Source organism: Haliaeetus leucocephalus, unplaced genomic scaffold (genome assembly GCF_000737465.1).
Source record: "Haliaeetus leucocephalus isolate CR32 unplaced genomic scaffold, Haliaeetus_leucocephalus-4.0 Scaffold41, whole genome shotgun sequence".
In the NCBI taxonomy this organism is placed as follows: domain Eukaryota; kingdom Metazoa; phylum Chordata; class Aves; order Accipitriformes; family Accipitridae; genus Haliaeetus; species Haliaeetus leucocephalus.
In genome coordinates, this window is record NW_010972477.1 from 3,350,331 (window position 1) to 3,375,524 (window position 25,194).

Consider the following 25,194-nt stretch of genomic DNA (forward strand, 5'->3'; position numbering starts at 1 on the left):
ACCACTCAGAAATTTTAGGAAGAAAATAGGAGATACCATACAGATGGATTTTGATGGTATGTGTCAGCAAGCTTGGTTTGAACATAAAAACACTGTTGTAAACACTCACATTCATGGAAGAGTGCTACAGATTTAATGTTAAGTATGCAAGGATTTAATTTTAGCTTCCATTTGCAAACTAATACCTTGTGTAGTAAAATGCTTTCCAGCAGTTACATGAACACATAAGTTTAGAATAGCATCAGAAGAAACCAATATAATAATTACCAGTACTTCTTTTTTGCAGGACCTCTCCTTTTTCCTGTGTTCTTCCATCAAACCACATAGGAAATCTAGCAGATGTTTCACTCATATGCTTATGAAACATGGTCCAAATAGGTCAGTATTGCTATGCATGTTACTTTGGTGAAGACATATTTCCTGTTCACGTCTTGCTCCTCCATCCTATTCCAATTCTGAACTTGTTTTCCAAATACGTTTTCAAAGAGACATGATTACCTTTTCAGAAATACGCATCTCACAAAAGTAAACATTTAATAGCAAATAAAACTTAAGGTCCTTCTGGGTGTAACTTGTAGATCCAAGGCCTAAATATGTGTTTATGTAAGTTGATCTGGTGCTCCAGACTTATTCCTGACATATACTGATGTGAAAGGACAACGGAATGAGATTCTTATGAAATAATTTATTCACCTGCACACCAGACATGTTACCATTTTAATCTGTTTCAAGAGCCAGGGATTGCGATGGTACTTAGCTTACTTTGTACTGAAATCCACAATACATTAAAGATTTCTACTGCCAAGGTGTCACGATACTTAAATTCTGTATTGATATCGTTCCCTGTAAACCACTGTGATATGGTAGCACTACCCCTTTACAGGGCTGTAGTGACATGAATGAATAGAAAGCAGACTTTCCTGCTATACACAGTTTTGCAGTGACTGAACCTCAAAAGCAAAGAAAGTCATCTGAATCGGACTTCTGCAGTCTTCAAAATAAAGTGCTAGCTGAAACTAGACCTTTGCTGTATATTGAAAATACTCTTAAGAAAGCAGGCACTCTAGAGAATTGACTCCACTTTTGAAAGGCTTTTATCTGCGTGTAGGATTTATACATCTGCTACCACGCTAACCTCACAGTTTTAATGCTGACGATTAATATAACGTACACTATAAATTCTGTACACATGGATACGATTGTATTACGGTAACACTATCACTTTCATACTGCTAGTTTAATTTCTGATTTTTTTCTCATTTTCTGCCTAATGTCAAAGATGTGATGTATAGATGAAAGATGACCAACTCTAACCTTTGCTCATCCGCTGAATCTTATGCATGTGGTTGCGAGCTCACAATGTATAAGACAAGAAAGTCTGAAGAAAACATCATCAACATCTCAAAACAACTGCACACTGGTGACTTTTCTTAATTGCTTCAAAGTAATTACCACTTATTGGGGAAAAACAGAAAATTAAAGCGAATCAGCAACAAAAATATCACAGGACTAAACCAAAAATATAAACCAAGAGTATCTTGCCAAAACCACATAAAATGAAGAAAAGGCTTCTGCTAGTGTGCACGAACAGTGACATCTTGTGGGGGTTGTACAGAAGTGAGTTTACAGAGGGACAGAGCAAACTAGTCTGCAATGTTGTGTAATTAAAAGAAACGCTACTTCAGTAGTTTATTTAATACATATACCATTAATAATATTTGGTAGAAATTAGGCTTTATTGCTTTCATAATGAGGAATGAAAATAAAAATAAAAATTTTAAAAAAAGCGCAGATAAATAGCTAGTAAGAAAAACTTTCAAAACAAAAATTAATGGAGTGGAGTCCAAATAGCTCTGCAGCAGTTTCCTCTGCTCTCCCAGGAAGTAGTTATATTTATCACTTAAATATTACTCATCCAATATAATAATGGCATAAAGACAAACTTATAAGAGACTAAACAAAGAGTTATGTTCTAAAGGCATACAGTCAAACATAAAAATGACATCCATATTAAGTGTTTTTTAAAAATACACACATAAATATTTAATAAAGAAAGCATGGATAATTATGCTCATCTTTCCACTGAGTAACAGACTATGCCAAATTCGTTATATGTACTTCTTGAGAAAGCAAAGTTATATCACAATGGAAAACTAAACCAATATATCCTACTTTCCAGTACAGTATGCAAGATTTGGACCCTTCAGATTGTATCAGAGTATATGAGTTTCTGGAACAAATCTTCCACCGCTGTAAAGTGTCATAACTCGGCCAAGATACCCAACTCTGACAGTTTACAACAAACAAAAATGTTTTGATTTTTTTTTTTTTAAACAAGTTTGCACCCAAACTAAGTTATAAAAACATAATGTTTACAGCTTGGAAGATGATAGATTTTCCTACCATAATGTTCATGTGTTCGTCTTATTTTCTTTTACCTGAGTAACCTAAGTAAACAGATTACAAGGCAATTTAAACATATTAGCTAATACAAGGTTTACTGGACTTCTCATATATAGAAATGTACTTTGACACTATTTGCAGTTTTACAAATACAAAATGAATAAGAATTTTAAAACATATTTACTGAGCAGCCATGTCTTTGCTATCTGTACAGATCAATAGGTGCAGTGGAATTATGTACAGAATTTATCATTTAATTTTTAAACAGCTTTTGTGCAACCTGGCTATAATGTGCATTTAAAGAACTGCTGTCGACATCACAGATCTGTAATTTACTGGTGCCAGAAATGGAGAGTACAGAATAGGACAACAGCTCCTAAAAATAATACTGTGCTATGCAGACATCTGTACATAATTCAAATAGTGCATATCACTCAATGTCTGATGAGGAATAATAGTTAGCTGCTAATACAGACACGGGCATTTACAGGTATTAGGTTTGTTATAGCAAGTATGGACGAATGAACTTTTCCATATATAAACATTAAAGGAAAGGACTTCAATTAGGAAGTTATGTAACAATTAAAGAAGTGAAGTTATGTAATAAATAACAAAACTTTCAATTCAACTTGCAGAAGATTAGTACAGTAGGAAAAAATCCTTTACAGTAGCAAAAAATCCTTTACAGTAGCAATGAAGCCATTCAGAAGCATTGTCAAATCAAAGGTAATTCGGTTTAATTTTATAATCATAGCAACTGAAAGTAAAAAAAAAAAAATCAACATGAAGAAAATTTAGTTTATCTCTGATAGTCTTGTTAGTGTACTTCTGTGTTATTGTACCTGTCAGGTGTTTCCTCCTCTTTTTGTGCTCTATTCACTCTATCACTTTTGATTTCGATTTTTTTTTTTTTTTTTTTTTTTTTTTTTTTTTTTACATTTCTTTAGTCCAGCATAAATCCATAGACACTAAAGCACAGTGAGTGTGCAATTTGCAGACTGGTGTGAGTGAAAAACCACAGGAATATAATTACTTTTACGAGGTAAGCTTGGAGTAACTTGGAGGAGAAAATTTGCGCTTCAAGTACTTGATAATGTAAAGTGGAAGACAGCTTACAACAGTGATTGCTGACACTTTCCACAGGAAGGTCACAGTTGTGATAAAGGCAACATCTGCAGAAACAAAAAGGGAAAATAAGTAATGGGAGCTGGTAACATGGAAACTGGAACTTCTATAGTACAAAGTCAATAAAACTCTCTTAATTGTTTGCTTATGCTATTGTTCAAGAGCATGCAAAAAAAAAAAAAAGAGCGCCACAAAACAACAGAAGGATAAAGTTAAAGTTAACCTCAACGTTTTGTTTTTGCCAACTAATTTCTTTAGACAGGAACTTCACAGTTCCTTTATGGTCCTTATACTGTTTTGCAGCACAAAATCATTCTAGGGGAAACAGACTCTCAGTTTAAAAGCAAAACTTTCTCATAATAAGAATAAACCAGCTTATTTTTCTGCTAGTAAGAATGGTTTTTATCCACTATAGTACAAGTTCCCAGAAAAACAGAAATTCTGCTACCATTTTGGATCCTTTGTTCCATATTCAGATTACTTTTCTCTGAAACAGTCACAACAACCAGACTGAATGATTCTTAAAACCTTAGAGATTAAATTAGAGCCCGAAAATTTAAAGGGAAAACCATGTAGTGATATTACCACAAGCCACACCGAAAAGCCATTTTTTTGTGACAAACGTTAACAAGAATGGTGACACTCTACACTTGCTACTGAAAATTTTTTACCATATTTATGATGGTCAGGTCATACTTAATTATCATGGAAAGATCCCAGAACCCAGGTAATCTGAAGAACTGGGTTTTTTTGCCTTTTTTTCATTATTTACAAATGCATATATTAAATAATCTACTACTCTTTAATGAATTTTTACAGACTTAAAAAAAGCGTCAAGAAAAGTTAAACTTCACCTACCTAAGAAAGCTCCAAAAGACACTCTGCCTATACCTGTTTCACAAAGAGGGAGAATGAAAATGAAAGGATAGATTTACAGAAAATATGAAAGTTATAGGAAAAAAGAAAAAAACCCAAACAGGTTAGCTACACAAAAAGGAAATGAAAAAGATGTTAGTAGCATTAACTGGAATATTATTGCCTTTCACATGACATTCAGAATATTTTAAACAGCAATTAAACCAAAACATTTTGAAAATACAGAGATTTCATATTTGGTCATGTTTTAAGGTTGTAAATAGGTAGGCAGTTTTCTTACATTTGACTTCAAGGTATAATTTACTGTATAAACAACTTGGTCAGAACTGTTTTAATGTGAATGAAAATTCACTTCAGAAAATGCAGTAAAGAAATGCTTTGCTGCTCCAACTTCACTCATTAAATATACTTCGTATATTAGATTTCAATGTATAAATTTGTTATACAGTTTTAGCCTAAGCCTGCTCAGACATACTAAAAGCCTATGTAACATATCATAGAGACATGCCTAATAAGGCCATTGTGTGCAATTGACTCAGAAACCTAAAAACTTATTTACCTCCATGAGTCAGAGCCGTAGAGCAGTGTCAAATATTTTTGTCTTTCTAATTTGAGTGCCCTGTCATAGTTAGGTTACCATTTCTTTGGGAGGAGATTATGCTTGTAAGGAAATATCGTGGAAAGAAACAGTTTATTTGCTGATGAAATCAAGCGCTATTGGACTTGATTGTTTTCCCTGTTACATGGAAGTCGTTCTACACCTTGAACTGTAAACCGTCACTTAGGTTTATACTACGTTCCATGCACATAAAAAGGCTCCCTCCCCCCAGTTATAATGTGACAGATTAAGTAAGAGTAAAGCATTAAGCAGAAGAGAGACTAACTGAAATGCATTTTCGCAGATTAACTGATGAATAACACGCAGTAAAATACATCTCTACAAAAGCCTGTGAAATTGTAGCCTTTTCAGTACCCTTAATGATGAAAAATACAGAAGTTAAGTCCCCAGGCTGCAAGAAGCCATGTACTCAGTTGCTTGGACTTGTCCAGCAAATACATGCAGATAGTAAAGCACTCCCCTCTACGGAAACGTTTGCAAGCAACAAAGTCCCTGTAGCTTTTACACATCTGTGAACACCACCTAAAGGTGCTTCTCCCTGAACAACACCTAAAAATGATGGAAGGACTGGCTGTCACCAATGCTAAAGACTTACAAAGGTGAAGCAGCAAGTTCTGCTTTATGAAATTCCTGGAAGTTTGGACTAAAGAGCCAATACCTGTATCTGTTCTTGCTTGTTCCTTTCATTTGTAATCTGGCTGTGGAGATTCAGGAATCAAGCCAATAATGTCTATCAAAGAGTCTGTGCATCAGCGTCAGAGAAAAGAAAAAGGTACTCTGGCAAACCTGGAATAATGTACAATACAAGTACCAAGCCCAGCAGGGTTCGTTCTTCATTAAAATTTGACTCCTGAGAAATCTGGGAGGTAACAGAACACCTGGGACAGGCAGTGAAGCATTTACTGATTAAAAAAATAATTATATAATGTAAATACACTAGCCTAGTGTTGAATACTTGGGACATGAGAGAGCAAAAGCAGAACTATGAGACTCCTAGAAACTACCATGTAACATTTAATTCTGCTATGAGAAATGACAGTTGAAGAAGGGCAACTCCTTACTCATCAGCTCCTGGAAAACAGAGAGGGAAGGAGCTGGATTCTATTCCTTGTGAGGTATAATCAAAATTGTTATATATATTTCTGTAAAAGTTACATTTGTAAAATCACACCGACATAGCTGTTTTTATTGAAGAATAATTTGATATAGAAAGAAATATGTATTATTTTGATGCTCAGATCCTTGACTGTTAAGATTTGCAGTTAAAATGTGTTCTTTCATCTTGTGAACTACGAACAATCAGAACCTTAAGACACAGTATTGCATGCTGCAATTTAAAGCAAAGAAAGCTTAATATAAGCTTAATATACTTATGAAACAATGATTCTCATATAAAGTCTCTATCCTAATAGCCTTCTGTCTCACTCTGTAGCAATACTTCAGCCCTTTTAAGCTTGTGGGTTAGATCTAATGAGGTCCGCTTGGTCTGGCGTAAAAAACAATTCACCAACACAGTGAAAGATCCTGATTTTTTAAAAATCATATCCATTTCAATAGTGCAAATCTCGAAGCCAATTTAAGGTATGCAGTTTGGACTGTCAAGATCAGATCAAGGGTGTAAACAGCATGCATGGTTTGAGTAAAGTTTATCATCTAGATAAATCATACTAACAGGAATAAAGATTGTCAGGCTCTAGGAGACAAGGATAAGAGAAGATTTTAATCCAACATTAATTAAGCCTAATTTCAACTCACTCATATTTCTTATGGAGAGAGCTGTATTTCACAAAGCATAACATCACCTATTCTTAATTAAAAAAAAAAGTAGACAAAAAATATTAAAAAGCACAGTTCTTTGCTAAAATACTTTTACTATTACTCACCAAAGTATTCATTTAGAAATGCAAGAGAGGCCACATAGCAGCCAAGACTGAGGAATTCAGCCACCACCATTAACCAGTGCCATGTTCGTATGGTCAGTGCAACCATCAAGAGCTCAGTCAAGATTAGGGCAGTGAAGGAAATGGCAACGACATGTACAAATTCAGATTCAAAAAGCAGCAGGGCTCCATACATCAGAATACCACCTAGGAAAGGCACACAAAGTTAACAAATACACTGTGCGATGAAATTCTAGTGTACCAGTTTTTACCACTGCACACTGAACATTTGATTGCTTATTACGAAAACTTGCCCAGTAATTTTTTTTTATAACAACATTAATCTTTCTAAAAGAACAGAAGTGATATTTACTGTACTTTGTGCATGTGAAATAAAACAACCAAAGTAAAGCTGTAAAGAAATAAAACTATTAGAAAATTAAACACCTTTTAGTGCAATATATGATGAACCGTTAATTAACCTCATTTTGTCAAGTGCCTCCAATAAATGAGACATTGTTGAAAGTGTAATTACTTTTAACTGATTACATAATTCAGATTTCTTCAACAGTGCTTCTGTCATTCCATGAAAGAAAACTACTGTGTAAATATAAGCAATGTGATAAGCACTCATTAAAATTTTTCTGGATTAGCATTCAGTTAGAAACACGTCCTTTTTTAGGTGATACGCATCAATAAAAATACCAATCCACGCCGTGTTTTGAAGAGGCCTGGCACACTACAGGAATATCGATTTACGAGATAAACAGAAAGCAATATATGTAACTGCTGATGAAATGTTAAGCTTTGGGAATTCAACCTGCAGCTGAAAAACAATATTGCTAATAGCAGACAAAAAATTCTCAGTTCAGTAAAATTAGGACTCTCCTACCTTGGTAAATACTGATTAAAACCCAGATGAGGAAGGTCTTAAATGACAAAGATCTTCCCTAGGGGAAACAAGTAAGAGGACAGTTAAACACAACTTTAAAAAAAAAAAAATCTACTCAGTTCATGTATTTTTAATAGTTAATCACTAGACAGATATTTGTCTGTTTTGTAAATTGTAGTCTTCAAAAAAAATAGCATTGTGTACCTACTGACCTAAACCTCAAGCAAAACTGTAGTTACTAGTCACTTCTAAATGTTGGATAAACTGTCTATTTGCATTCACAGAATAAACATATGACTACTGTAAGTTTTCAGCAAGTAACTATTACCAAATACATTTGAAATCTTCTTGTGATTGTGAATGTTATAGATTGAAACATACGCATAAATCAAAGAATAAATGCTGTACATGTGCATATCACTTCTGCATTCTGTGAGGGCACTGATGAAATATGTTAGAACTGCAAAGGATAAAATGGCAAACAAAGCAGCCATTTTGCCACAAAAGAAGTGATCGCTCTAAACAGGCAAGAATCAGCACTTTGTAAAGAAATGTGCTTCATTGCTGTAGAAAGTGATGAGTTAACTCTTTCTATTACTTCAGTAAAGGCTAAAACATATTTTTGGATAGAGAGAGTTCATGGCAAGGTGTTAAAGACATTTTTGTAATTCTGTATATAGCCTAGAATGTTGGTGACAAACTTGAACATATGGGGAAAAAAAATCTTGTACAAGCACCAAGAAACATTAATTTTTTTTTTTCTCCTATGAGTGCCTACTCATCTTCATTTGAGTACTGCACACTGCTTCCACCTTCGACCATAGCTCCCCAATTAGTGAGATTTGGGAAATAAGAATGAGCTTGAGTTTTAGTTCACCTTTATGGAACAAGAAGGGGTAAAGTCACTCCTGAGCCTCTAGGGAATGCTGCACAACAGGCTGTGAATCATTTTCAGATGAAAGCTGGGAGCCCTCCTGCTTGTACTTCCTTTCAAATGTTCATCAGCTTTTCTAGCTCTAACTCCGTAGGAACCGCAGTAACAGTAATACTGAATCAGTGCGTCCTCCGGGGTACGTGGCCACACCTGTCTCTCTGAACCTTGCTAATTTTCTCTTCTTCTTGCACCGGAGCAAGAGCCTGTCAATGACTTGTGCAATATATCTTATTCTTTTAAAAATCTAAAAAGCATTTTTGTCACTAGCGTATCCCGGAAAAGAAACCAATTCCTAAGAATACAATTATAGTCCACGTCAACATGTGTTTGAATAACACTAGCTGAATAGCATTGGTGAAGATTTGCATTTAGAGTCCATAATTTGAAAAATGATGTGCAGAAATACGTAGGACTCAGTGTCATGACTAAGGCATCATGATCATAAATTGTGTTAATAGACACTCACAATAAGATCACCTTGTAATAGTGAAGTCAAATGTAGCACATAAATAACTTTTTGTACTACTCATCCGTAATCATTCACTGATCATCATCTGCCCCACACAATGCACTGAACTGTACTCTCCAGTTTTTCCACATTCCCTTTGGTTTTAATTCTGAAGAGAATTATTTGGGTTCTACTTATTTAATACTCATAGAGGTGCAACATAAACTGGGAAAGCCAATGATTCAGCACGGCCAAGAACTGTCATTTAAGCCTAAACAAAAAACTTAGCCTGTATTCATCTACCCATTCTGGGCAGTTTCTGAGTACAGGTTAACTTCTAGCTTGGGAAATAAGATGCTTCCAAGTTCCCTCAACAGGTTTCCACTTGCAAGCTTACAACTGCCTTTAGCAGGTGTAAGACCATGCTTTTTTTGAGATTAATCATAGGCTGAAATCTCACAAAGAAACTAAAGATTCTGAAGAGGAGAAAGAGAGAATCAAGATCTCCAAGAGATGAGAAAAAATTCTCCCAGACTAACATAGCTAATAGCTAATTTAGTACAATTAAAAAGTCAAAGGCTCTGAAAAGTTTGGATCCTCTTCGACTACAGTCTGCTTTTGAACTTTTAGACACAACTTCAAAGTATCTACTATCCCTAAAAAGACCATCTGCTTCTGCCTTGGATCCTAACTTTTCTAGCTGACGGTTTAAGAAGGAGCAGAAGTTCTTGAGATTTGTTTCACTTTTGCAGGTAAAGAAATCACATACTTTCATTGTTTGCAGGTATGTGCAAACACACAGAAAGCAGTATGATTTGGTTAAGATATATCAGTTATCAGTATCTGTTATTTAAAGAAAGTCAGCTTTTGGAGAGGTCAGTAGTAATATCTGGGGGTTAGGCGAAAAAAATAAATATCTATACATTAATCTACCAGTTAAAAAGGAAAAAGGAGCTGTGAAAAAGTAAGCATAAATAACTCCAGACCAGAGATCCTGGGACCAGACTGAAAGCAAGTTTTACATTAACATACCTTCATGTTTGAATTATTTCAGTCCAAATGGTGACTTAACAAATGTATTAATAAAACTCAATGGAAGATTTGGTACTGTGGATTATTTTCATAGTACAAAAGTCTGCATTATATTAGTTGTGCATCTGTCTTGCATGGAATATCTTAAGAAAATGATTGCAAGAATTCCCAGTTTTGTACACTGGCGATTTCAGCATTTGTTCTTATCTGAGCACTGAGGACATTCCTACCTTTGTGAGATCCTTATAAAGTTCTGGATATAGCAATGCCATTTCTGGCTTCACATCCTGATCCAATACTAGAGAGAAGACTGGAAACATAGTATATATAGTTGCATACCTATGTGAAAGGAAAGCACATAAATTGACAGTTTTGTATGATAGGATTTTAAACTATCTACTGAGTTCAAGTCTTTTTCACGTAAGTGGAATTAAACTGGTTCTTCTACCCAGCACTGAGGTAGCTTACTAATACAGCTTTATGCACGCAACCTGCTCTTCTGCTTCTGAGAGCTGCCAGTCATGAGAAGTTACAGAGCTTTTATACGTTCAAAACCAGTAAATACATTTCTTTCTTCTATATATATCACCCAAGCGTATCGCCTGTTACCATACTCCCTGTGCACTTGCACTTTGGACAACCAGTTCAAAGACCTGACATTTAAATTCATCCACAGACAATGGCATGAAAACTGAAGAAAAAAAAAAGCACTATATTGTGGACATCATGGTATAGGTAGGCGGATGAACAAGAGTCCTAACAGCTCTGTAAGGGGCTTTGGATTTCAGTATGCACATGCCAGATGTATACTTTAGTATGTACTTCACTAGAACTTGGCACAAGTATTTACAGACATTTTGGAGAGGTCTACTGCTTGCCTCTGCAGAGTCTGGTGTAAGCAGACTTTGATTTGACTATGATTTAAGTTACTATTGATTTAGGTTGTTATTGTTTACAAGGAGTATAAAAAGAAGCTCTTAGGACAGAAGGAGCAGAGAGCAGGGACGAACACAAATATATTCACGCCCCTCAGCTGTATGACTTGGGCAACCACGTTATTAAAGCAGCTTCTGCAACAAGACCAGGGTGCTCCTAATCCTGCATATGTTGACCTGAACGGAGATCTGTGTGGCAGACTCGGGTAGTGCACTCTCAGAGGATATTTCGTAGTCAGTAGCTTCAGCTCTATTTTTAACAGAAAAATCTGTGATTCTCACTGAGGCTTGTATGGCAATCTGTGTAACAGCTGAAACTGGTCTGGGAGACTTCCTCTATTGTTTGCACCCCATATGTGAAAAAGGTTATACGGTATCATCTTCTAAGGCTATGCAGATCCCTCTCTTCAGAGAGTTGATAACGAGGCTTCGCCCCTCATACAGTATGTATTCAACCTAGTTTGACTTTTCGTCGTAGACTCATTCCAGGTTTTGGTAGTGTACCAATGATAAATGTATCAAAAATGTGGCAGACACCAACTACATGATGCTAATTAACAAGTTAGTTTGCTATATTTATTACCAGGTATCTTAAGTGTTGATTTTGACTTACCCTACCATTAGGAATCCTTGGTACAAGGGAACAGATGCAAAATAGAAGACTGATGAAAATACAGCCTACAAAAAGCAGATAATTACATATATTTAATATAATTCTATATACAAAACATTACAATAAAGAAAAAAGTAACAACACTGGTTGATTAATATTTTGTGACATCTCAAAGACAGACATAGTGTTTTTAACTATTCAGAAAACAAAGTTTTAAATACCTGCATAGTTGAAATAATAAGGCCCCGGTGCATGACAAATTGACCTAGTGCTGCTGATCTTTTGTAACTGTTTCGACCATGTACCATCAGCAGCCTACCTATGTGTTTAAACTGTGTGATAGAAAAGTCAGCTGCTAGGGAAGCTTGTTTTCCCTCCTAGGACAAAACAAAAATATTCCAAATATGAAACCCAGTGTAAAAGATGTGTTTCAACTTTCAAAATTCTAAGTGATAATTAATTTTAAAAGTCAAGTTTGTTCCTGCTTCAGACATCAACCCTGCAACGAGACACAAAGGACTCTTTTTTGTGCATATTCTAAGATGCAGTGGCTGTAACAAGTAAGTTTAATCGCCTATCCTGCTTCTTTCCAGTAAATGCTACGCAGCAATAACTATAGTTTTTTCTGCTTTTCTTGCTTTTTGTATTTAAAAAGATAAAGCAGAGGACATGGAAGCAAAGAAAATATTAGTTCAAAGACTAAGCATTTTTATCATCTTACAGCATACTTTAGAAATGATCAATTCACTACTGTTTAAGAATAAAGCTTCTAATCCCATGTTACTATACTACTATGTGGCACATCTTTGACAATGAAACTGTTAACATTACCTTGCCTTCAATTCCAATTCCACAGTCTGCTGCTTGGATCATGCTGACATCATTTCCTCCATCACCTGGAAAATGTCACTGCAATATTCAGCTCTTCAGAGGTTTTACTCTCCTGGCCTTACAGTATTTTAGAAACCTCTTATATACCTTTAAATTCCTATAATTAATCTATGGATTATGATTAACTACTTCAGCAGTCAAGACTTCTTTTCTGTGGAATAAAGAAGATAACCACACCTTTCTCATGCAATGGCATTTTCTGCTACAGCTACATAATACCTGGCTGTTGATAAAGTCTCCGGTTTTAACTGTTTCTCAATGGTGCCACCTACTGCTTCAATTTATTACAGATCTTAGCTACTGCAAATGAAGACCATGCCAACAGTTACCTATTGCACACGTGCGTTTTCCAGTGTGGTGCTGTAACAGTTTCACAATATGAGCTTTTTGGGTGGGAGAACATCGGCAGCACACTACAGCAGGACACTGACAAGCCAGCTCTACAAATTCATGCTCATAATACTTCAGACAAACCTAAGGAAAAAACATACACTCGCGTTCATTTACGTATGATTAAATACTACTACAGGTAGTATAACACAAACACAGTATAAAGAATTCTTTTACGAAGTTTTGCTTGCACGACACCCATGTGGGAGAAAAAAAAGCCACATTCTCCTGACTGTGGTTTTATTATTTTAAACTGACATTCTCTTTCCTTTAGAGAGCCAACACACTTTCAGGTTAAGAGAAGAGACAATACTAAAGCATGCTGCATACAAATTCCATTCTGCTACCACACAGGAGACCACAGAACCAGTAACATTTGCCCATCTAGAACATACACCCTCTAACTAGCACTCAGTGAAAAACAAAAGTATCTCTACGGACAACTTAAAGTACGGGCAAACATTGGAAAAAAGTTTAAGAGCATAAAGACACCGATACTTTACTTTTTGAACATAAGCATATAGATAAATGTAATTTGACAAAACCCCATGTTCTTACCTCAAGTGAGTCCCCAGATATCACCAAGGCACAATCATGCTTCCTCCTAAAGGCATTTAGTTCTAGGTGAGCCTCTCCTCGAGTTGTAACCTTCAATAAAAACCACTCACTTAAAAGATTTTGTTATATACTTAAAAAAACCCAATCCTGCCTAAATAAATCAGGTTTTGAGAACTCATACCCCGAAGGCCTTGGTTCTTCAACAAGTGTTTTAACCCAGTGCAAGCCCAATACCCATGGGATGTGACTACAAGCCTTGAATCTTATGGAGTGAAAAAGTAATCCTCAAACAAGGAAAAATCTACGTAGTCAGCTTAACTGGTTCCTCACCAAAGTAGACCAGGGCTAAAAAATTAATGAATTAATGACATTAAAACATCTTAAGTTCAAGCTGACTTGAGTCTTTCCATCTTGGCAGGCCTGGGGCAGGGGGGGGGGAAGGACAAAAACCCAAGCAAACCCCAAAACTTTTATTTATTAACTAGTAAAATATGTTCTTAGAATAATGCAAGATGTTCATATTAATAGTTCCTTCAGTTTGGGTAAGTAGACACAGATCTCAAAAGGCACATAAAAATGCTCACTAGTGCTCATCCTTTTGGATTTTGCATGAGTATGCAAGGAGGATCAAGTAGCATAACAAAATAACGACATGATAGATTTTTTTAATTTACATAATTCTTGTTTCAGAAAGGCCCAGCTGTGAAATGCAAAAATGGTCAAAGGTTACCAAATGGATTTTGGAACATTTGGAGCTAGAACACAGAACACAAAAAAATTAAATTATAACCACATTTGGAAGAGATTGGCAGTTTTGTTTTTTTTTTTTTTTTTCCAATAAAGGATCAATGTATTTTAGAGCTATCATGCAAGACAAAGTTCCAAGCACAGAATAAAACACAAGCTCTGATTACACTTCTAATTTTGGCTCTGTCAGCACTTTGATTAAATAACTTTTAAAATATATGAGTCTTAATTACACTGAACATGAAGTTTTGTCTTTGGCCCACTACTATGCAGAATCAGATACAGTCCCAAAGACCTTTGTCCCTCCAGATGGGCTCTACTACACATAAAATTTGAGTTATATTAAAAAGCACCTGTAAACAGAGAAACTCATACACATGCCCCAATTCAGAATTTTTTTTCCTCCTTTCCCTTAATTACGTAAAGAGAAAGCTCCTTGTCTGCCAACTCTTAGGAACCCTGGATTGCATTGGCCCGCTATAATCTTTCTGCATTACGGAGATTAAGAGATGTCAGCACTTGGTGCACGCTGATGAGCAGTAATTGCCCTCTCTGTTCTACCTTTCACCTAATAGAGGTTTTGTTTTCTTTAATTTGTAAATATCTCTAGAACAAGCTATCAGTTAATCTCATTACAAAACGAAGAAGCTGAGACTTCTAAGAATAAAAAAAAAAGGAGTGTCAAAACCAAAATGATATTTTTGGGAAGCCAATTATAACTAAAATAGAAGTGTTAGAGTGCTTGGTATTTTCTTACGTTAATCTAGTAGTTATTTCTTTGCAACAAATACAGCCACAGAAACAATTCTGTATAAATCTATTTTCTAACTAATTTAAAACTTTGTGTACTTTAAGTTAACACACTTTTATGCTGATCTCTTATTACCAGTCGAGGTAATGAAAATAAAAATCTGACTCAACTAAATAGATTTTGTTCAGGAAGACTTAATTTGTGGTGTTACAACATGGAAAGGTCAACAAAAATTGATCTGAAGTTTTATCAGAAGCATTAATAATTTAATTGCAAATAGTAGTCTGCAGGGCCTAATTTGCCATTCTGATGTTTCAGAAGAAACTACATTTACATGTAAATTATATTCATATAATTATTTCTGTAGGTGCAAGTGGTTCATTTAGAACAAACACAGACATATTATGTCTGATCACACAGCATCAATCAACGGCTGGAAAATCTATTTTTGTTTGGCTTCAGCAGAGTTGATGCTTTGCAAATATAATCAAAACGTATAGAAAAATATACTCAGTTTACCTTTCTAACAATTATCTTAAACAGTCTGTTAATAAAATGCAAATATATATCATGATACAAAAAAAATTCCAAATTTTCTCATACTGATTTGAACTATGTCAATACAGAGGACATTGGCATCACAGTTTAATTCAGGATTAATTCTGCTTGAGTCTAAAGGGTTCTATTAATGACAATGCTAGAAGAAGCAAGAACCACATTCAGATAGCCTAAATTCCTGGATACTCTTTCCTCCTGGCTCAGCACCTCACATAGACCCCTCTCCATCATCACTCAGAGGTACCTTACTATGTCCATGGTGTAAGTGAAGAGTGTAAAACGCATGTTGAACCTGGGTCACCCGAACACATGGCTACAAACGTAGCATATCAACAAATCTAGAAACAAGCACCTTTAAACAGAAGCAGTGCTTTGTAATTCTACATCCTTGAGTAACAACCTAAGTACTACTCTCTTGACTATTATTATGACACTCAGTACAATAACCCATCAATTTTCAACAAGCAGCCAACTACTAATCAAATAAAGCAACACTGTTATTAGCTGTCTTTTGATGAACCAACAAAAAAGTTGGAACTATACTTACAGGTCTGAAAATGTGAATATCTTGAGTCCTAGACACTAAGTGAGAACTTTTCGCAATGCAAGTTGCTGTCTCCAGTTTATCTCCTGTTAACATCCATATCTGCAAAATAATGTAAAAGTTTACTCCATTGGACAGTTATGTGTCTGTTCTCCAAATCTAAATGGCATCCCTCTCCAACCTTTTTCTCGTACCTTTTGGGATTAGATTACCAGAGAAAATATACCGATATGTACATTTTACACTAAAATTAATGAGCAGTTTTTACTGCAATAACACACAAAGCAGAAAAGAACTGTCTTTACTTCAGGCAGCTCCACTCCCCTTCCCTTCTCACAAGGGCCAATGTCTCAATCTACATGAAGACAACGGGAAACTCTGGGGAAACCCACTGGCATAACTGAACAGCAGGGAAAACATAAAAGCCTTTCCCTATGGCCCTGATACTACCTTGATCAAAAGAGTGAGGATGCAGACAACTAGGAGAGAGATAACATTTGTCAGCAAAACGATGTGACACAAGTCACAAGTCTGTGACCCTGGTGAGACTATCAGAAAGCACCAAGGCGGCATATCCTGGAGGAAGAGCTACAGCCCCAACGCTCCACAGAGATCCTGCCCACTGACCACACAGAACTGGGACGAAGGCATTAAAGTTTAAGGAATAAGGTTGAGGATCCATCTGTTCTGAAAGTGAGACAGCTCGCTTTCCCTCAGCCCCTTAACACGAAGAAAGTTGAAGGACATCTGGATGAAATACCATTAGCCCCAGACCAAACAGAACAGACAACACAGGAAGAATGACTTAAGCTGCAGGAGTGATTACTGGGTAGTTACTAAGTTAACAGTTGCAACTTTATTAAACTGTAAGCCTCTATCTCCCTCTTTTCCTGTATATCTCGGGTAAGATCCTTTTCATTAGTGTCCATGCGGGTCAATGAATAGAAAAAAAGACTCCTTCTCATCAGTAACCAAATAATCTATAATTTTATGACCTATCTACCGCTACTCTTGTGTTTCCAGCCTACTATAAGTAAGGTAGTAACTAAAGCCAGAACAATTTTAATGCTCTGAAATCCTAGCACTAATAATTTAAAAAAAACCCCAACCCTAAAAATTGTCACACTGTTCTATACCTATTTATAGCAGGATATACCTAAGTCAGAATTGACCACATATAGAAGAAATATCAACAGCAAATGAGAAAACACTGTACATGAAGTACTAATATACAAGTACTTTGCACTACTCACAGGCTTTAATCCGTACATATATTTTTCTAATTGTGCACACCACTGCATTACCAGTTAATTCACCTGAAAGCCTTTGCAGAACAGGGATTAATTAAAAACAGAGTAACAAAAAAGCAGACATGGGAAGGGGCCTCTGGAGATTATCTAGTCCAACTCTGCTGCTCAAAGAAGGGTCAACTACAGCAGGCTGCTCAGGACCACAGTTTTGAGCATCTCCAGGGATGGAGACTCCACTAACTCTCTGGGAGACCTGCTCCAGTGTTTGAACACACTCACAGTGGAACATTTTCTTCTTCTATTCAAGTGAAACTTCCTTTATTTCAGTTTGCATCTATTGTCTCGCGCTTTGTGCACCACCGAAAAGAGCCTGGCTCTGTCCTCTTTGCACCCTCCCCTAAGGTATTTGTAGACATTAACAAGATCCTCCTGAGCCGGCTGAACTTCACTCTCTTGTAACTACTGTGGGTAGCCAAGGCCACCCCCTCAACCAGCTTTCACAGCCCTGACCAATTCCTCCTTGTCTGTTAGTATGAGGGCTAGTAGAGCTTCTCTCCTCATTCACTTCTCAATCACCTGTGTCAGGAAATTATCATCATTGCACTCCCAAAATTCTCCTGGTTTGCTTGTACCCTCCTGTGTTGCCCTTCCAGCAGATCTTGGGGTGGTTAAAGTCCAGCACAAGGACCAGCACATGCAAATGTGAGGCTTCTTCCAGTTGTCTGAAGGAGACCTCTCCTACTACTCCTTGATCAGGCAGTCTGTAGCAGACAGTCACCATAACGTTGTCCACATTGGTCTGCTCGCTAATTCTAACCCATAAATTCTCAACTGGCTCATCATTTGTCCCAAGGCAGAGCTCCATGCATTCCCGCTCCTCTCTCATGTAATGGGAGATTTCCCATGCTTGCTGCAAAGCAAAATTACTTACCTGCCTTCTCAGGCTAAAAAACCCATTATACCTGATTCAGTTTAACCAGTGCAAAGTCACCTTTTCCATGCGGTTTGACACTGCTTCAAGCAAAATGATCTTGCCCACTCCCCTCAGATACTGCTTGTATCTTTACTTCAAACTCTCTCTCAGACAAATGTGCAATTACTTCTAAATGTGCAACTGATAGCTGTGTAGCATTGCCTACCTATGAACAAAACACAGCACATGCCGGTGTGTGAAGCTTTTGACACTCTCTTTAACATGACTTGAACAAACTCCAATGGCAGTTCTGAATTCTAGTTCAAACTATTCACCTTTTGATCTTTGTGGAGACTTTTCCTGAGTGCCAGGCCTGAAAACTTTGTTAACATATGAATCTTGCACCAAAATTTAGTGTCAGCTAGGACAGTTTACTGTAGACAGTGACTGGGAGTCATATACATTTATCCATTGGTAGTTTTCCTACAGAAGTAAGCTTAAGATCAATGAAACCTGTGGTGGAGAAGGGAACTTTGCACACAATGTCTTGTTCGTTTCTGCTAGCTCATGCCCAGAACGTGCTTAGGACTTGGCAGATTTCTTACTTTGAATGAACCTGAATATAGACAAATATAATCCATGTCTTGTTAAAAAAACAGTTGGTAAATGATAACCTGTTATGTCAGCAGTATGCATTTAGTACCTTTATTCCAGCATTTCTTAGCATCTCTAGAGTTGGTCTAACATCTGCTTGCAGCTGATCTTCTACTCCGGTGAGACACAGCAATTCCATTTCTCGCTCCAAACTCTCTACAACAGCAGCAACCTTCAGGTTTCTATCATGTATGCTTAACTTTGCTTGGTTATATCGACTCTGCACAAACACAAAACCACTTAGAATTCGTTACGACTCGAAGTATACATTCAGTCTACCGATCAGTTATAATATGGATTCATTAGGTTAAGTCTTTGTCTTTAAATATCTTTAATGAAGAACAGGATTAAGAGAAAATTTTACTTTACATTCACTGTTATACATTTTTTCCTGACAAACCACCTCAAGAGAATGCCTTCTGAAGAACTATTAAGAATTGGGCATTGCAGCATCTAAGCAGGAACTGCCCTTACCTTTCAGAACAAGTAGATTTTTCAGGTCACGCTGAAGCTGCACAATTAACATTGCACTAGCTTCTGGGAAAACACCGTCCAGTCACATAATAAATCAAAACTGTATCCTCTGTATGACTGCAGAACAACCACTAACAAATGACAAAATCTCTAACAGATTGTGTGCCATACCTCAACTATCGATACTCTTAAATATGAATCATCTTTTTTGCCACCTTAACAGAATAAAAAAGAGGAATGTTCCCCTTGAAGTAACTAAATATGGTGAAGTACAAGATCACTCTGTCCATTCATACCTCAAAATCTTGATACTGTTCTTCAGTCAGTGATTTTTTCGCAACCACCAGCGTACGCAGTCCTTCCCGTGCCATATTACCACACTGAATGGACCAAACCACAGAATAGTTATGCAAATATTCAACCATATGTACACGTTTTATATTATATGCTAACTGGGGATATGTGTACTTTTGGTGTTTCTTTAGACTTAGATTATTTTGGAGAAGCCACAAACAGAATAAAAAGCAATTATACTTCAAGCCCCCCAAATGAAGTGGTATGCTATTAGTGAGCCAATCAGATTTCCTCTCCTAGCTTAATGGAAATCTCTCTTAGGCTGAAGCTTTAAAATAAATTAAAACTATTTTTGAGGCATGTAACAGAGCTACATTTTCTTTTTCCACTGAACGTACTTCTTATCAGAAAAATATCTACACATTAAAAATAGCCATGGAACAGCATGTCTTAATGAAAAACAAGGCTGGCCAGTGCAGAACACTTATTGATTTGACCTGATAAAGCTAAATAAATTAAACAAGTATTTTACAATTAATTGTGCATCATTATCGCCAAAAGTAATTTTTATGACATTTTCCTAGGTCTTGAGGGAGTTTAATTTATTCATGTCCCCGAATAAATCAAACTGCCCTGCAGCAGATATTGATTCATATTGCCAATACCATTATGAACATACATGGTGTAATCATTGTATTAACATATTGTCTGTATGTAGGCTCAAAATAAGATGATTGCTGGTACCTACTAGAGCCACACAGTGAAAAATATTAATCAGTTTTGAAATTCAGTCATTAGCTGTTTTATATTAAGTTTAATAAATGTGGCAAAAAACTATTTCAACTTGGCTACAACCTTATTAAACTTCGTAACTCATACCTCACTGTAGAATTTGATAAAATAAGGGCTTTTCGGGATAAATAGGTTTATAGCAGAGTACTTCTCAGAAGTAATTAGGTTTTATGTGAAAGGTCAGTCAATGAAAAACAAATTTCCTTGTTTTAAGTAGGAACGTGTTCTGCTATGACTACTAGCTTTGCTTTTCGTGTGTGTTGCTCAAGAATTGAAAATAATTCTAATCCCTTCAAACGCATTCAGGATATATGTAATTGGGCTTCAAAACCCATTCCTGCATTGGCTCAGGTTCTCCTTTAAGCCTATTCAATAATACCTGATATTTTGATTTAAAATTTTTAGTTTTTACAAAATTTTAATTTTTATAAATTTTGATTTTGTTTCTTACCTCTTCTTCCAACCAATCATTGTATTGTACAATAGTGGACATTGCAACATCTGCACCCTTCATGTAAAATGTAATTTCTCCCGACGATTCATCCTAAAATTTTACAAAAGAAATAGGGGGGAGGGGGGGGAATTTGTTTATACAGTCAAAACAATTACCTACCAATAACCTAACTGTATTTTGAAGTAGTCAATGGATTATCATTTATAAAAGATGAACTACCTTGCCAAGGGGTGGGTAAGTTTTATTACTTGATGTTACTATTACCACCAATGACATCTCTGATTCCATTGAGATCCGTATTCCCTACTTTCTCATATAAGAGGATCAGTTCTAACTGAAGTCAACGTGAGTAACAGATTCTCAGGATCTCTAGACTGCCTGTCTAAATTTTAAAATACCACTGTTATGGCCCCTCTAACTACTGTTTTGTTTCTTTGGTGGCGTATACGGTCTAGCCCACAACAGAAAGTTTGCCCTGTGTCTTTGAAATACCTAAGTAATTAAAAATTTACAAATAACAGTCTAAATGCTCTTTACAGATGTTTTAATGATGAAACATTAATTGCACATTCAGAGAATTCACACGCAGGCAAATATAATCCAAATCAGGAGTTTCTGAGACATGGCCTGTCGCAGAAGGGATGGATTAGTCTGACCTGCAAGCTTCTTAGAATATCTTGGAACGTGTCACTGTTAAACAGGCTTTTAGTGCCAACCTCACCTAATGAAATACAGACTGCCAAGGTCTCTCCAGACCTGAGCATGCACATATTCTGCCTGAAGTACCCTTGCCTAAGGCTGATGGCATGCCTGCCTTGTCATCACAGGCCAATAAAAAATGGGATGAGTTTGGCACCTATTTAAGTGGGACTTGGCACTGATCTAACCATCTAATAATGTTGTCTGAAGCTGTTCTGCTACAGTGTCTGATTTTAGGTAGGGAGAAGGTAGAAGCATGTAGCATGGATGGCTTAACATTTGCAGAGGTTTAAATGTTCCTTTTAGCGTGGTGTTGTGGCTTCCTTTCACCGGAGGTTTTAATGATCATTACTGTGCTCCCAGCTGGGTGTCTAGGAGACAACTAAGCACGTATCTCGTAAATCTGTGGGTTGTGCTGTGTATGCGCGCCAGTTCAGATATCAATAGTGGGTCTGGAAAAGCAGCGGCACTGGTAGTAGAGAAAGATGCCAACTACTATTGTAAGACATTTCAGCCATTAATTTATCCCTTGAAGAGACAACTATTTTGTAGGAAAGAAACAAATGGAAAATTAAAACCAAAGGCTTAAAGGCAACCTGCAGCATTAGAGGCTAAGCGTGAAGTAGTGAAAATAACACGTTCCCATGTAAGAGAAGAGTACGTCTTTTACATGGCTCTCTGCAACATCAGGTTAGCCTGATTTTTCTACAATTGCTTGCCCAGTATTTCACATGTACCTGTGTCAAAGGTATACTTTCCATTTGAAAATCTTGTGAAATGCATTCCCTGAAGGATCAGGTTTCTATTAAATTTTATAAAAATAAACATTCAGCAAAAACATTTTTTGAGAAATAAAAACCCAAACACCCAGAACACCCCCAAAACTACCCTAACTATGATCCCCATGCGCTTGCTCTCAGAAGTGAAGGGAAAGATCTGCAGAATGTAGTAGGTCAGAATGTGTCCATCAGGGGTCTTCAGCTGCATTGAGGTCAAATCCCTGTTAACCAGAGTGAGACCGACACTCTCTGTCCACTGCACCAGAGCTACCTAAAGAAAGAAAAAAAGGAAAAAAAGAGACATATTTAAGTGTGAAAGGTCTATTATTCTGTTATATAAATTAGGCTAAAGCCAAACAACTGTTGCTAGGGTAAAAGTCTAAACTCTTCCAAGAATCTAGGAATAGAAATGTGAATAGCAGTAGACTGAGTACAAAATCTTGATACATCAAACGAGTATTTTCCTTCAGAAAGCTTATAAAAATTCTTATGAATAATATGAAAACTTATGTGAAAGTATCCCAGCAAATAAGGTATTTAGAATATATTGTTCAGAAATAACAGTTCTAATAAAAAACCCCAGATACACAGTCAACAATACTTCAAGGACATCCAGTAGAAATTATGCAAGTACAGAATACAATTTCTGTACCAACATCGCTTCAAGTAAAAGATTTTGGGAGTATTTCTATATAAAACATTTTATTAGATCTACAATTACATGCAAGTTGAGACACTGTAATATGTAGTAAATAGATAAGCAAAGGATCAGGATCTTATTTTTAGCTTACTTTCTTCATTTGCATCATTTTATTACTTTGTTTCAACAATAATATAATTGAGTCCTTACCATATCAAATGAGATGAAAACCAAGCTTATGATACTGCATCCCACAAACACACTTGTGAAAGTCCCTTTTACAAACCCAGAAATGCTGCATTATACAAGAATCACTGTCAGCTACCACCACATGGCATCTTAAACGCATGCATTAGAGATTTTGCTTTTTTTTTTTTAATTTTGCTGCTTCAAAGTGCATGACATCTAGCTTCTACTTTCTTCTATGTTATGCTTTAAATAATACACTAGGTATTTTTCTATCACCACTGTGTGGTTTATTCCTTCAAAAAATTAATACTTTAGGAAAACTGCTTTACTGTTAGTTTATATAAGCCATATTCCACATCTGAATGGGAAGTTTCTGATAAAAAAAAAATTCTCCTCCTCCATTCTGTTTTTACCTTTCCAAATGCTAATCATTATTGGAAACCAGATTTTTAAATTACTAGAAAGGTAATTATAATGAAGTTCACGTGATTTTTATGGAACCTGCCTCTGCCATTAATCTCAGGTAAGATGAAAAAAATAAAAATCAAGCAGTGTGATAAAAGACTTGCAAGTAGTAAAATCCCTAGATAAGTTCAACAGACATGACTAATGCTCACTAAGAATTTCACCCAAAGCAAGTAAACCACCATAGCTTCTTTGAAAACTTAAAATTTGAAAAAAACATTTGCGTGAACCCCTAAGAAACCCTAGTAGTGCCATCTGTGTAGGCATCACCAAATGAAAACACAGCAAGATGCAGTTACAGAAGAGAAGAGAACACACTTTGAAAAGCACCATTTTAAAATCTCGAAAATCACAGGAAGTCTTTTCAGGGGTTTTTCTTCTTGAATAAAAGTACCATATAAGCTGTAAATGATCCAATACTCCCAAGGTTAATTTTCAATTTTCACAGTGAAAGGTTACTATTACATTCTGACCTGTAAATTGCATCTTTCTACTAATACCCTATCATCTCATTTGTGTCCCTTTGCAGCTAGGACTTAAGTGTTCTATATTTGGTGACTCACATCTGTTTATTATTTCCTTTATGCTTGGCTTCACCTACCATTTGAATTAGCATTTTGCAGCAGTCATTTTGGATTCTTATACCTGGCCTACACACAACTGCATGTATTTTTTTTTTCTTTTAAATTGACCAGCACAAATACCATAGCAGAAATAGTCAATAAAGCTCAAGAGTCAAATAGATGCCTAAAAGGCAACTGAACAAACTTGAAGGCAAGACATTAAGTTTGACTCTCGTCATTCAGAATGAATCAGAGCAGCTAGACCCAGCTCTGCACCCAGAACAACATAGCCAGACCTTACCATTAAATATTGGAAGCTTTCAGAATATAGAATTTAAAAAAAAAAAAGGATTTCACAAATGGCATGAAAATCCACATTAGAAATCTTAACAAATAAGTATGTACTGAATGGCTGGCTATACAGAGTTCAGAAAAAGGATTCTTAGGTAAGACTCTCTTCTTGAGGTTTCCCCTCTACGAGTATATTCTTTTCTCTTCAGTACGTTTCTGAAACCTCACAGTAAAATGGTCTTGCAATCTAGTGTGCATACAACAAGAACCCCTAGAATGCCAGGTAAACACACCAGCTGTGGCTTCTACAGAACTCGACATATTGGATGGAGTCAGATAAAGCAATAAAAGTTTGGACAAGCACAAAAGCCTTTGCTGGTGACACTACCATTTTGCTTTAAAAAAGTCCATTCTGATTAGAGTATTTATTTGCCGATAACCATTAATTTCCTAACATGCACAGATGAAGCGTGTCAAGTTTCCAGAATCCAGGTTAGGGACTTATTTGAGTATTCTGTGGATCTTGTCTGGCTTACCACCA

General features: G+C 36.2%; 1 protein-coding gene across 2 annotated transcripts in view; it reads right to left on the reverse strand.

Annotated features, from left to right (window-relative positions):
- Positions 1-2,081: 2,081 nt before the first annotated feature.
- The window catches only part of ATP9B (ATPase, class II, type 9B), a 152,294-nt gene continuing 129,181 nt past the window's right edge, over positions 2,082-25,194 (reverse strand). Inside the window, exons 15-29 of one of the 2 annotated variants that reach the window (XM_010577063.1) lie at positions 22,615-22,776; positions 21,025-21,117; positions 19,784-19,867; positions 19,063-19,233; positions 16,200-16,298; positions 13,597-13,686; positions 12,978-13,122; positions 12,589-12,653; positions 11,979-12,134; positions 11,758-11,822; positions 10,440-10,548; positions 7,796-7,853; positions 6,907-7,110; positions 4,387-4,419; positions 2,082-3,575 (exon numbers count right to left, since the gene is read on the reverse strand). In XM_010577063.1, coding sequence (XP_010575365.1) covers positions 3,439-3,575; positions 4,387-4,419; positions 6,907-7,110; positions 7,796-7,853; positions 10,440-10,548; positions 11,758-11,822; positions 11,979-12,134; positions 12,589-12,653; positions 12,978-13,122; positions 13,597-13,686; positions 16,200-16,298; positions 19,063-19,233; positions 19,784-19,867; positions 21,025-21,117; positions 22,615-22,776 — 1,671 coding nt within the window. In that variant the 3' untranslated portion in view covers positions 2,082-3,438. The remainder of the gene's footprint in view (positions 3,576-4,386; positions 4,420-6,906; positions 7,111-7,795; positions 7,854-10,439; positions 10,549-11,757; positions 11,823-11,978; positions 12,135-12,588; positions 12,654-12,977; positions 13,123-13,596; positions 13,687-16,199; positions 16,299-19,062; positions 19,234-19,783; positions 19,868-21,024; positions 21,118-22,614; positions 22,777-25,194) is intronic. The other variant, XM_010577071.1, reaches the window with a different exon arrangement.